We start from the raw sequence: 12,668 nt of genomic DNA on the forward strand, positions 1-12,668 counted from the left end.
TTCCAGCTTCTCCATGTTTTGAATTATCCTATCTATTCTTGCAGAGGTCAAGTGTGCTTAAAACTGACAAGGCTAATTCAATTGCCAATAGCGAAGCCTCAACAGGAAATATCAAGAAGCGAAAAAGAAGAAGCATTGCAGGATTGGCGAAGGTCCTTCTGTCCTTTCATCCTTTTCTGCATTATTGCTCTTTTCTTTTTCTCTTCATAAGATATTATCATTGTACTTCTGCATTATTGCTCTAATACCATATTATCTTTGGATTTTGGATTGTTCACTGCTCATAGGATATTGGTACAAACCTACTAACTTGTGACCGGTTTTGGAAAAGGTGTTAAAAAGATATCATTCCTTGAAACCAGGGTATGTTGATAGTTTGATAACTTAATCAGGTAAAAGACTTTTCTTGTCTGTCTAGACTAGAATGCTTTCTAATCACATGGATAGGTGAAGGACAACCCAAGTCCAATTCTGTGAAGGTAATTATGTTAACCAGTGTCTTAACGGGTGTTTGAGACTAAAGCCTTGATGCTTACCTTAAGGCAAAGTTAAACTTTAATCTTACGCATAAAAGTGTAAGGCACATTCTACACACCTTGTTGCCTTATGTGAGAATATATTCATATGTGCTTGTATATATGCTTCATATGGATAACCATTCTGAGGCATTAATAGCATCTAGAGATTTTTAATAGTTTTTTTTTGGTAAATGATAGAAATTTTATTAGAGCATAATTAAGTATCACATGATTACAGACTACAGAGTACATCCAGCAGAGGCACAAGATGCAGCCCCGGCCATTAAACAGATTACAACTGAGCCCAGAATAATTCAGACTTATGCATCCCCTGTTTTGCAAAGAAATATAGAGCTTTTTAATAGTTATTAAATGGTTTTCACTTATCATTTTTTATTGGAAACAGTAATGCTGAACTCGGATGATTCTTTCTAATTCTAAAGATCCTAATATTCTTATTGTTCTTGATTCATTATTTATGCTCTTCCTATATAAAAACACACTCATACACATGTTTCTAGACTTTTCATCATTTTAGTTTCATGTTTTCTTAAAAAGAAGGTAATCATGAGGTATATGCCTCACACATCTAAAAGTCCTGGTACCTCACCTCATGCCTCTGTGTTTTTGGTGTTAACATGGGCTCAATATTGAGGGAGTGGAAATAGTCAAGTCATAAGGCCTGACTCAAACTGAAAATCAAGGTCAACCCATGCCATCAACCAAAATGACAATTGATCACGTATACCTAACTAGAGGCCCATTGGATTCTAATTTACAAAACAAGCTCCGACTAACCTGACCATGTGCCAACTTTTGTTGGGTTTGGTTTGAACTTTTTTTATCAATAACAATCAAGAAGCATTGATTAGTGAAAGAAGAGACCCTTGTCAATAAGACTCTGGCTCAGCTAGAAACAAGATATGCAACACAGCTTATCACTCCTGGTGTATCTAGGAATGCAATGGGGCGGAGCAGGGCCAGGTTTCGCCTGCCCTGTACTCGACCCTGAAATGAAATTCCTCGCCCCGAGGAACGGGGATCCTCGACTTTGCCCTTCCCTTCCCCAGTCATTCTTACTTGTATACTTACAAATTTATTTATTTTTTATTTTTTTGAAACCTACCTAGAACTATATTTTATTATGTAATATAATATATAATAATATAATATGATATAATATACATTAGCATGTATTATGTTATATAATATAGTCGGGGGAGGGTGGACAAATACCGTCCCCGACCCTCAGAGTTTTGGGTTTTCCCCGAACCCTGACTAGTGGTCAAAAAACCCGCCCCGTCCTCTCAATCCCAGTCTCACTCTTTCTTTTCCTTGGAAAGACATTTGGATTGGTCCTTTCCCCCAAAGGCCAAAGTGTTCTGTTGGGAAGCTTCTCTCCGAATTATTAAGTGTTAGTGTTCAAAGGAAAAGGAAATCTTGGTGCCTATCCCCACATGTGCGCGTTCTGTGTCTAAAAAGTGGTGAGAGCTCAAAAATCACATTTTCTTATCTTTTTGCTATACTTGCCAGATTTGGAACCACTTTTTCATCTTGTTTTAAGTCTTGGAATGCCCCTCAAAATGTTATGGAGCTGTTTTCTTAATACCTATAACCTACTGTGGTGTATCACCAAGAGAATGAAGTTGTTGCGGCACTGTATAAGAGCTGCAATCTTATGGAGCATATGGGGGGAGAGAAACACAAGGTGTTTGAAAATAAGGAGTTGGGGGGTGGGTGTTTTGGTTGACCTGATTAAGATAAGGGTGGCCCATTGAGTGCTAGTAGAGTTCAATAATATAACAGTGGATGACATTTTAAGAGGATGGAAAATCATCACAGGAATGCCAATGGGAAGACCAAGAGTGATCATGGACTGGCAGCCCCTTAAACAGGCAATCTCAAGTTGAATTTTTATGGCTGATGCCTAGGCAATCCTGGTGGATCTGGGATTGATGGTGTGGTAAGGGATGAGACTGGGTCAAGGCTATGCCTAGGCGTGCCTAGGCAACTTCTTCCACTTTTTCTTTTCTTCTTTTCCTATAACAAAATAGGGGATCAGCCCCCATATTTTCTGAATTTTCTTTTCTTCTTTTTCTTATGAACATGTTGATTTTCTATACTTTAACATGAAGTTTGTACTTTTCTTATGAAAATTATGGATAATTATTAAGCAAATATGGTTATGGAACCTAGGGAACTACCCGAGGATATATGTTTTTTATTTAAGAATCCATCACCTAGGCGCCCACCTAGGCAATAAGACACCCCCCCTGTTGCCTAGCCTTGCCTTGGCGCCTCGAAAACTATTTCACTGGGTATATCAAACTAAGCTTCTATGGCATAGATGGTGTTGGTATTTCTTTGAGGGCTGAACTGTTAGCGGCAATACAAGGACTTCAACTATTGGTATTGCAGAATTGGAGGGGGGTTATCATTGAAGGTGATTGTAAAGTGGTCATTTCTTGGCTTAACTCTGATGACGAACCAGCCTGGAAGTTTAGAGTTTTGGTTAGGGAGACTAAAAATTTGGGAAGAAACCTGAACTGCTTGTTCAAGTGGGTCCCAAGATCAGCTTACTCCCTAGTTGATCATTTAGCTTGAGCTGGGGGTAAACTGTTAGAGGTGTGAATGAGGATTGCCTGGGCCAGGGGTCCATTTGTAATCTGTTTATTGTATTAGTTACCTCTGCACGATCAACTTGGTGCTGCCTTTGTACCTCCCATCTGTCTATTCTGGATGGATTTGGGTTTATCTTTCTTTTAGTTATATAATACAGTTAATTATCAAAAAAAAAAAAGAAGAAATCCTTCTTGTTTTGAACCTTAATAAGAATATAACTTTTTCTTGGGGGAGGGGAGGATTGAAGGTCAAAACAATCCATAACCATCCTACCCATATGCTGCTGATAGCCTCCAAGATTCCAACTGCACAAAATGGTAATACTTCATGTGGTAGGCCCATTTTTTGGATTTTCTACTCATTGCAAATGTAAGTTTTGCATGTTAGAACTTACATTTGGTTCTACTCAGAGGCGCTGACACCTCTGAGGTGTATGCCTCAGGTGCAAGAGACGTATGCCTCTTGCGCTTTTTTCATGAGGCGTGCTAGAGGCATACTGCCTCATGCGCCTCATGCACATCTGATATAAAAAGACAAAAAAAAGAAAAAAGGAAAAAAAAAGGAAAGGGAAGGAAAAGAAAAAGAAAAAGAAGAAAAAAGAGAAAAGGAAAAAAAAGAAAAGAAAAGAAAAGGAAAGGGAGGCTTTTGCCTCCCTCCTCTTTATCCTCCTCCTAACCCCCCTCCTCTTAAGGAGGCTTACGCCTCTTGCGTTCTGAACTACGCCTCACGTCTCTAGGTAGTGGAATGCCTCGCGTCATGCCTCCGCGTTTTAAAACATTGCTTTCCACTAAGCCAAGGCATGGAAAATGTAGGGTGTTTGTTTTAGAAGTGTTTATATTTTCAGAATATCACAAAATTTTTAAAATGGTTTCTGGAAGAAATAGAACTGATATGTTAAGTGTAAGCAACAAGGCTACGGGCATGTAAGTGCTTGAAGGAAAGTTAAGAAGACAGTAAAAGTTTCAAGAAGCTGATAACCTTAAAGCTGACAATTGTGTTAGAATCAAACTCTGTAAGAGTTTGGTGTGCGAACAAACTACTAAGTCTCTCCTAATGTAACCTTATTACACTTGAAGACTGACTGGCAGTAATTAGAAGTTGAAACAGCTGTTTGTTTGCTGTCTAGCATCAGCTGTATTTCCCCCATTAAATTCATGGGAAGACAGAAGGAGCTGAAAGGTGGACCATAGTGGTACCTCACTATTCTTTTCCATTGGCCTTTCCACATGGTATGGCACCTGTTTAAAAGTTTCCAGCACCCTTTGATTCTAGTCATCTATTCTCATTTCTCACTGCTTTCAAAGGTTTCTGGTTTGAAAGCCTTTATTCTTGAAACCGAATTTTTATTTTTATTTCCTATGTGGATTCTTGAAATTATCCCCTAAACTGCAAAGTCCAAAATTCCTTTTGATCATTCTACATTGCAATATGTTATTGTTGTTCTCTTGATTTGTGCTACAAATGTGCTTAATTAAATTGTATTGCAACTTCAGCACAGTTAGTAGTGTTCCTGTAATGAAATGTTACATATTTTTGGTTTGGGCTTATAATCTAAATGGTTACATACTGCATCACAGTGACAAGGACACAAATTGAAGTCCAACTTCTTAACAAAAAGGAAAATGCCATAATTTGACTGACCGGTTCTTTGTTGTGCTGTGCAGTGTTCTTTGAAGGAAAGTGGGGATCATGGTGCAAATCTAATTGGGAAAAGAATAAAAGTTTGGTGGCCATTGGATAAGCAGTATGTTCTTTCTTCAATATATATATTTTCTTTTCTAGGTTCGTATGCATATAAATATGATTAGTTTGATAATTTCTTTTTAGTCAGAACATGGCTGAATGAAATCATAATCATCAAGGTTGGCTACATTAATTCTTATTTTACATTCGGTTCTATATAGTGTCATACCCTTATTATCTTATGTTTTCTCAATATTTTCCTCAGGACTGTAAGCCATATATTTTGGTCATCTTTGTCTTTGGGCCTTCAACCTGCGCTATAGCATTAATAGGGATGATCATTGGCTCAGGCCTTGCCAGACCAAGGTCAACCTAGCCCAGGCTAATGTTTGAGTCTCAGGCTAGCCCAAGCTTGTAACTGAACTTTGTGAAATCTATAAATTCTTAAATTATTTCTTTTGGGCCTCATCTCAAGAACCATTTGTTGTATGTTTTGTATGGTTATATAACTGCGTATACACCAAAATTTTAGGTGCTTATACAACTATGTTATCTTATATTTAGGTAACCACATATATGTATATACATATCTACCTAACTATATGATATATATATATATATATATATATATATATCAACCTGAAGAAAATCCCAAACTCAACTTTGGGCCTTTTTTTTGTCCACAAACTCTATTTTACATAGGGGGTTGGGCTCAAGTCACCTTGTCCAATGCTTGCTCTTAAGCATTCCATATTATTTATCTTCATTGATATTAACAAATCATCTCAATAGTTAGCATTTATTTTATTACCTACCGCTTCATCCCTTGATTGCATTTATTTATTTTTTTCTTGTCTTTCCTGTTTTGCCACTTATCCATGCAAATATAATATTAGCCATGTTCTTGTCTAAAAAGAAAATGCACACATAAGAGTTATTGGGACAATATCCTATATTCAAAGAGAATCTCTATGGAATTTATTCACAACCTCCAGTATATTTTAATATACATCCCTGAAAGATTTTTTTTCTCAAAATCTTATAAAGGATAAAATTTATCACAGTCATAAATGCCCACATAATTGGGGACTAGGGAACTCAGCATATCTTTGTGGGCAATTCACTTAAAAGATTTTTTTTTTTCAAAATTTTATAAAGGATAAAATTTATCAATCATAAATGCCCACATAATTGGGGGCTAGGGAACTCAACTGCTACTCTTGCTGCAAAATCTTGCTAACTTCTTGGTGTAAACAGCCCTTCTAGAATAAGGATAAAAAAAACTCCAAATATCCAATGCCACCTTGAAGCATATGAATGGTAGGCATCCTCTTCATTGCAGCATGTGGCAAGTGTCGCTATGCTATCAATTAAAAAATGTGTCAATGGAATCAATCAATCACCATTTTCCTTTTCTTGTTCATCTATTACTATATTCTAAAATGCAGTCCTCCATGTGAGCCTACTCTCCCTTGCTTCCTTACCCCCTTAGAATTTTGTGTTTTTTTATTTAAAAAATAAAAATAAATAAAACATGGGCTACTCACAACCAATTAAGTTTCCTTTTTGTTAGGAAACCTGTAATCGCTCCCCTGTAAAACATGGTAATCTTTTAACACCAGCCTGTGTTAGTCGTATGCCCTAAAACCAATCTAGTGACAGTGTAAAAGCGCAGTCTTGTACTATTCATACTTACATACAATTTGGGTATTTTTCATTTGTCTTTTGGCTTATAATTACATGAATAGTCCATAGTATCTTTGTCAAGTTGGCTTATTCTTAAGTATGTTAAGAAATTTAGATATGCCTGTCATTGGTACAAGATCCTAAAACTATTTCTGGTCATAGAATTATCAAGAGAGCTTTGATAGTCTGGGTAGGTTGGCACATATTATACTCGCCTTAAGGGGTGATGTATCTCAAGTCACTTGTGTGGAGACACTAAAGAAAATGTGGGTGCTTGTTAGAGAACAAGTTCATTGAACTTGACCCATTAGTAGAATGGTTGTATGAAAACAATTGTCAATAACTATTTCTATCATCACAGTTATGTGGATGATCCTTAGACCTGAGGCATCATGGCTAATTGGCTAGTGTATGAGATGTTATAGTTTGATAGTGCAAACACTTGTGCCCTAACAAAGGGATTTAAGCGTGCACATGTCAGCTATAGTGTTTTATGCATGGATGTATGTGAATGCACAAAATGGAATCTACCACTCTCCATGAGGGAGAATGTCTTATGCGGATCGAATGAAAAAAAGAAAATTTTCCAGTTCACTCAAGACATGCAAATTCAGTTTCAGTGGTCCAAGAGGAGCGCCAATTCTTTTGCAGATTATCTAGTTAAACAAGGGGTGGGAAGAACTAGTTTCTTTTGGGCTGTATTGTAATGTGATGTTTTTTGGGTGGGGTAAGAGATTTTACCCCCTTCTTGTTGTATCTTTTCCATATCCTTTTATTAATAGAAGTTTCTGTTATTGATCAAAAAAAAAAAAAAAAAGTCTTATGCGGATGAAATTGATGTCTCAAGAAATCTTTGGCCAAGGCAGTATGGTTTATGAAAGAATTCAATTGTCACCATATGAGTCATCATCAATTCAATGGGAGATGTGATTGAATTAGTAGGGTTTGACATATTCACCATGGTCCTTTGCTCTTTCTGGACATTGTATGATACAAGGATCCGATCTGACTACATGGTAACTGTAGATGGAAAGGCTCGATCTACCGAATTCAAACAATTAGGGTGATCATAACATATGACTAGGTATCACTAGGGGTACTTAACAAAAACCAAAAAACCAAACTGAACCATACCAAAAAATCTAGTTAACCGAACCGATTGGTTCAGTGTTTTGCAAAAACCGGTGGTATTGGTATATGCTTATATACCTAAAAGAAAAACTGGTAGTTAACCGAGTCAACCGGTATATATTTATATATTATATATAAAATATATAGATTTATATATTTATATATATATATATGCATTATATATAAATATATATTATACATAATTGTAGTATTTATAATATATATTGAAAGTATAAAAGACTAGAAACCAAAGAATTGAACTAGTCAAAAGCTGAAGTGATCAACCAGTTAGCCAATTGGTTACGGTTCAGTTTCGGTTCACAGTTTTTCAAAAATCGGTGATACCATTCAGTTCCAAAAAGTAGCTCATGGTTCAGTTAACTGAACCATGATCACCTCTACGTGTCACTCGTGATCTGTGGAGCCCTTGTGAATAATGATCAATTATTCACCAATGTTCAAAAAACTGGACCATACATAGAATCAAAAAAAGGAGAGGTTCACAGGTTAGAGGTTCAACCGCAGTCAAACAGGAAGTCAAACTGTGATGACATGGCATATATAAATACTATATATAATATATTATACAAATATTTTTGTACTTAAATGTGATGGATAGATGGTTAGTTCTTTAACTTTTAAAGCAATTGACAAGGGTTCAAACCTCCCAACTTGCATTTTCTTTAAAATACATATGTATTAAAGCAATATGTGCATTAAATATTCATAAAGGTCATGGGTTCAAACCTCCCAACCAGGACCAGTTCACCGGTTTTCTGGTTAACTTGGCGGGTCATCCAGTTTTAACCGGTTTCCTATATAATCTGGTTTCTAGGGTACAACCAACCAGACATAGGTCCAGTCACTGTTCGACCGGCCAGTCCGGTCTGGTTTACTAAACACTGTCATTCACATTCGAGGGAGAATTAAAAGAGTTTTAATTCAATTCAGATGGAAGGAGTTCTATCTAGGATGCTGGAGTTTGGCAAAATACTACCTAATAGTATTAAATCTAAGAGGTCAGACACAGGGTTCAAATCTTGGGGACAGCTTCTCTGTATGTGCAGGGTAAGGTTGCGAGCATCTGTCCCTCCCCAGATCCCACTTAGCGGGAGTCTCATGCACTGGGCTTCCCTCTATAAAATTAAGTATGGGGCTATTTAAAGTTTTAAACTCATCCACAACCAATTCAGTTAAGAAACTGAATGTAAATGGGCATCTTTTTATCACCAGCCCATGCGATGCACAGGTTTCTTCTAGTTGACTTCTATTTGAGAGCCTAGAGGCTAGAGCATCTAAATGTATTGTGTATAACCTGACAAGAGAGGGTTTATTGAGATATGAGCTTTACTTGGGAATTCTTTACCAAATTGAGGACCTCTCTGTTTTTTGTATAGGGGATTTTCGATCTGAATGGTTACATTAACATTTTTTTGTTACATTGACATTAAACATTGTACTTATTGATTTAAAGAACAACAGCAACAAACAACAAAATCATTGTCTATATCTATATGTACCTAATTTCTAGCTCATACTATACACTTCTCACTGCTTGTGCAACCAAATCTTTTATTCATTTGATCTTATCCTTCCATAGCTTGATCTTATGGGTAAACCGGTTTATATATCTTCCAAAATAAAAAGCTGGACTGTTGCAACTTGTAACAGCAGTATCACGATTCTATCTTGTCACGAAAGATACTGTATGCCCTGTTTTGAAATGTGCTTATTTTGATTGTCTTTGTGATAATCTTTGTTGCTAATATTCACAGGTTTTATGAAGGTGTCGTGCAATCTTATGACCAAGGAAAGAAGAAGCATGTGGTAAAGCTAGAGCATTTTTTTAATTTATTTATGTTCGTATTTATCTGATAGAAGAGTCCTAATTAACAATTATTTTATTTTGCTTTTTGTTAATCTGTATTTGATCATTTTGCATTTTGAAGATATTGTATGATGATGGAGACATGGAAGTACTCCTGTTAAAAAAAGAGCGTTGGGAGCTTATTAATAAAGGCTATCAGCCTAGAAAGGTCTGAAAATTTTAGTTATCAAGAATTGTATCTTATGAGCTGTTTCACTCTTGTTTTACTTTAGGAAGAGTTAACAATTGTATTAGTTTCTGATGCATTTGTATTTTTTACATCTGCTGCAGCATCTAAAGTTACCAAATGTTTCTCCTTCTAAAGAAATGTAAGTATTGTTAGTTAATCCACTCATAAATTACTGAAGAAGGTTTTTTTAGCAGTAGGAATTGGTTTTTGTTTGGATTTGCTGCAATCATTTTCAACTGGTCTCATTAAGGTTCTTGCATGCATTGGGTGTAACTGAATTTCCAAAAGGTATTTTTTCTTTGAAATGTCTTATTTTTATTACTTATGTCGTTCATTTTACAGATCATCTGAGAAGAAAAGAAACAGGGCTCCAGGCCAATCAAGACAGAATAAGAAATCCACTAAAAAGTGAGCAGATTTTTGTTCTCTTTTCATTTTCTTTTCTCTTTTCTCTTTTCTCTTTTTGTTATTGATATGTACAGGAATATCTCTCTTATTGCCTTATGAAATGTTATTTTGGATTACAGATCTTCATCTTCTAGAAACAGAAGGAAAATAACTGGCAAAAGAAATGTGGAACAAGAAAATAGTGTTGTACTAGAAAGTAAAGTTGATGCTGACTTCAGTGAAGGTGAGTTTATGGGATCTTTGACTTCTCCAATTCTTAGCTGCATCTGCTCCATCCTGATGAAGGTGTTTGTGCATTCTGTCTCAAAATGAACCGTAGAGGCTTGATTTGCCTGAAGGTTGACCATTAGATTAAAACTAATAGTCTGACCAACTTTCCTTTGTGTAGAACTAGGATTACATGATATTGTGCAAGGAACATCCTCTGCATTCTGCTATTGGAAAATAAAACTTGTCATATTGATACCAATTTTGAAATCAAGGAGGTTGATTTGCAGATCAACTTGTCTAACACCAATAAGGCATTCAGAAATCTAATTTACTTCTCTCAGTCAACTGATCTTATCTTCATTGTCTTCACTTAAACCATTTCAATCATGGTTAACCTGTTAAATGTTGTAAGGGAGTTTCTTTTGAAATCTAAAGCATGTCAAAGAGTTGAATCCTCATCAAGGTCAAAGCATGACCATTTGGTCTGAAAATTGGTAGAATGTGGCCCTGAAATGATTTTATCAAATGACACCGTGTGACATTTAATGAAAGATTAGGAGATTCTTTTTGTTAGTTTGCTTTTAGGAATTAAATCCAAGTTTAGTTTAAATTCTGAGTTCTATAATGAGTCGTAAGCACTTGTTATACTATTGTGGTTTGGTCTAGAAGAATACCATTTCATGATGTGAAACTGAAGCTGAAAGTGGAGTCCCCCCCCTCCCCTCAGAGGAAAAAAAATACCTGGAATCTGAATTGTCTGGAGAAGTTGTTATTGTTCACATACATGCTAATAAATAAAAATTCCTATGAAGACAGTATAATCTTGAAAGAATGTACACTGCCTTTTTCTCATTATCTTGTTATACTTTCAATGAAATACCAAACACTTATATATGTTGCCTTACCTCACAATAAGCAGGTAGTGTCACGTAGTCGCCCATCACATAAAGTGTTGGGTTGGACTTTGTCACCCAAGTCACCTTACAGTTGTGATTTGACACCATTAGTTGTGCCTTTAGGTCAAACGTCAAATGGCCTGTTGAACTCCTATTTCTAAAATATGTAAAAAATCCATGGTATATTTCATTGACTATTATTCTAAGGTGATTCTGAAGAGAATCAAGTGGAAAGGTTGGAGACAAACCAGACAGATGAAGAGGAATCTGACAAAGAACAGAAGCCAGTTGCTGAAGGAGTGGTAGAAGATGCAGAGGAATGTCCAGTGGATGCACAAGAATCAGACAAGGAAGAGAAGTCAGACTCTGAAGGTACTGCAATGAAGAGCCAACTAGATGCAGAAGAATCCAGCAAAGAAATATCAGATTCTGAAGGGGGGAAACAGATAGAAAGAACAGACAGAAGCCAAACTGACACAGAGGAATCCAGTAAAGAGGGGAAATCAGATTCTGAAGGGAAACAAGCAGATGAGGGAGAAAAGAGCTCAATAAACCAAAAGGAATCTGACAAAGAAGAGAAGTCAGATGCATCCAGTTCCAAGGACATGGGAGATTCCGATAATGAGCCTCTTGTATTTGCCTTCATCTTTTTCATCACTTCTAACTCTTAGGTTACATACATGTAAATCTTGATTCTTATTCAGCTTGTATCATGTGCAGAGCATGTGGAGGCGTAGAGCAGGCAAAGAAGTCTAAGGCTGCTAAGTTAACCTTCCTTTTCAAGATTGGAGCGGTGGCACCATTGCCTGACTCTTGGCTTGTATCGATACAGTTGTTGCTGGATGCGAGAGATGAATGCTAACTGCATAAAGACACTAATAAACAACATTTGCAATTCGCTCACATTGAGGCCTGATATACCATGTACCATAATTATTAATGCCCCATGTTACACTATTCTGTGCTTCAAGCGGTGCCCGTCTTGGGGTTGTATTATTTATTCCAGTTCTGGAGCACATAGAAGAAACAGTGAGCCAGTTTGACAATGAGATTGACAAGGTTATGGGCTGTATGTACAGTTATTGTCACGTGGACTGTATATGTGGGGGACTTGTATTCTGTATTTACTTCATGCATGCACAGAGTTGCACACACCATTTCATATCTAACGGCTAAATTTCAGAATAATTAATAAGCATTTTAATGTTAATTATATGATAGATATTATCTTTCTTGTTTACCTAAACCATGTTCAATTCAACTCTTTTCTCCCCATACATTTTAATGTTAATTATATCATAGCCTTTCCTTCACGCATACAACTAGGTTTTGGTGAAAACGGGGAAAGGAAAGAACTAAGAAAGCATAAATTGATTGTTAAATTGCCCTTTCGATATCAATACTATGTATAGGCATCATGCTTCAAATCCCTATATCAGTTTAATGTCAGTTTACCC

The 12,668-nt window shown here is 36.4% G+C and overlaps 1 protein-coding gene across 2 annotated transcripts in view; it reads left to right on the top strand.

Moving 5' to 3' along the window:
• The window catches only part of LOC104587885 (sister chromatid cohesion protein PDS5 homolog A-like), a 45,659-nt gene extending 33,208 nt beyond the window's left edge, over positions 1 to 12,451 (top strand). Inside the window, exons 25-33 of one of the 2 annotated variants that reach the window (XM_010245642.3) lie at positions 45 to 152; positions 4,805 to 4,884; positions 9,416 to 9,467; positions 9,590 to 9,676; positions 9,799 to 9,836; positions 10,040 to 10,105; positions 10,225 to 10,328; positions 11,419 to 11,843; positions 11,932 to 12,451. In XM_010245642.3, the coding sequence (XP_010243944.1) occupies positions 45 to 152; positions 4,805 to 4,884; positions 9,416 to 9,467; positions 9,590 to 9,676; positions 9,799 to 9,836; positions 10,040 to 10,105; positions 10,225 to 10,328; positions 11,419 to 11,843; positions 11,932 to 11,967 (996 nt within the window). In that variant the 3' untranslated portion in view covers positions 11,968 to 12,451. The remainder of the gene's footprint in view (positions 1 to 44; positions 153 to 4,804; positions 4,885 to 9,415; positions 9,468 to 9,589; positions 9,677 to 9,798; positions 9,837 to 10,039; positions 10,106 to 10,224; positions 10,329 to 11,418; positions 11,844 to 11,931) is intronic. The other variant, XM_010245643.3, reaches the window with a different exon arrangement.
• Positions 12,452 to 12,668: the final 217 nt, after the last annotated feature.

This window comes from Nelumbo nucifera, chromosome 1, assembly GCF_055504915.1.
Source record: "Nelumbo nucifera cultivar China Antique chromosome 1, China Antique-T2T, whole genome shotgun sequence".
Classification (NCBI taxonomy): Eukaryota; Viridiplantae; Streptophyta; class Magnoliopsida; order Proteales; family Nelumbonaceae; genus Nelumbo; species Nelumbo nucifera.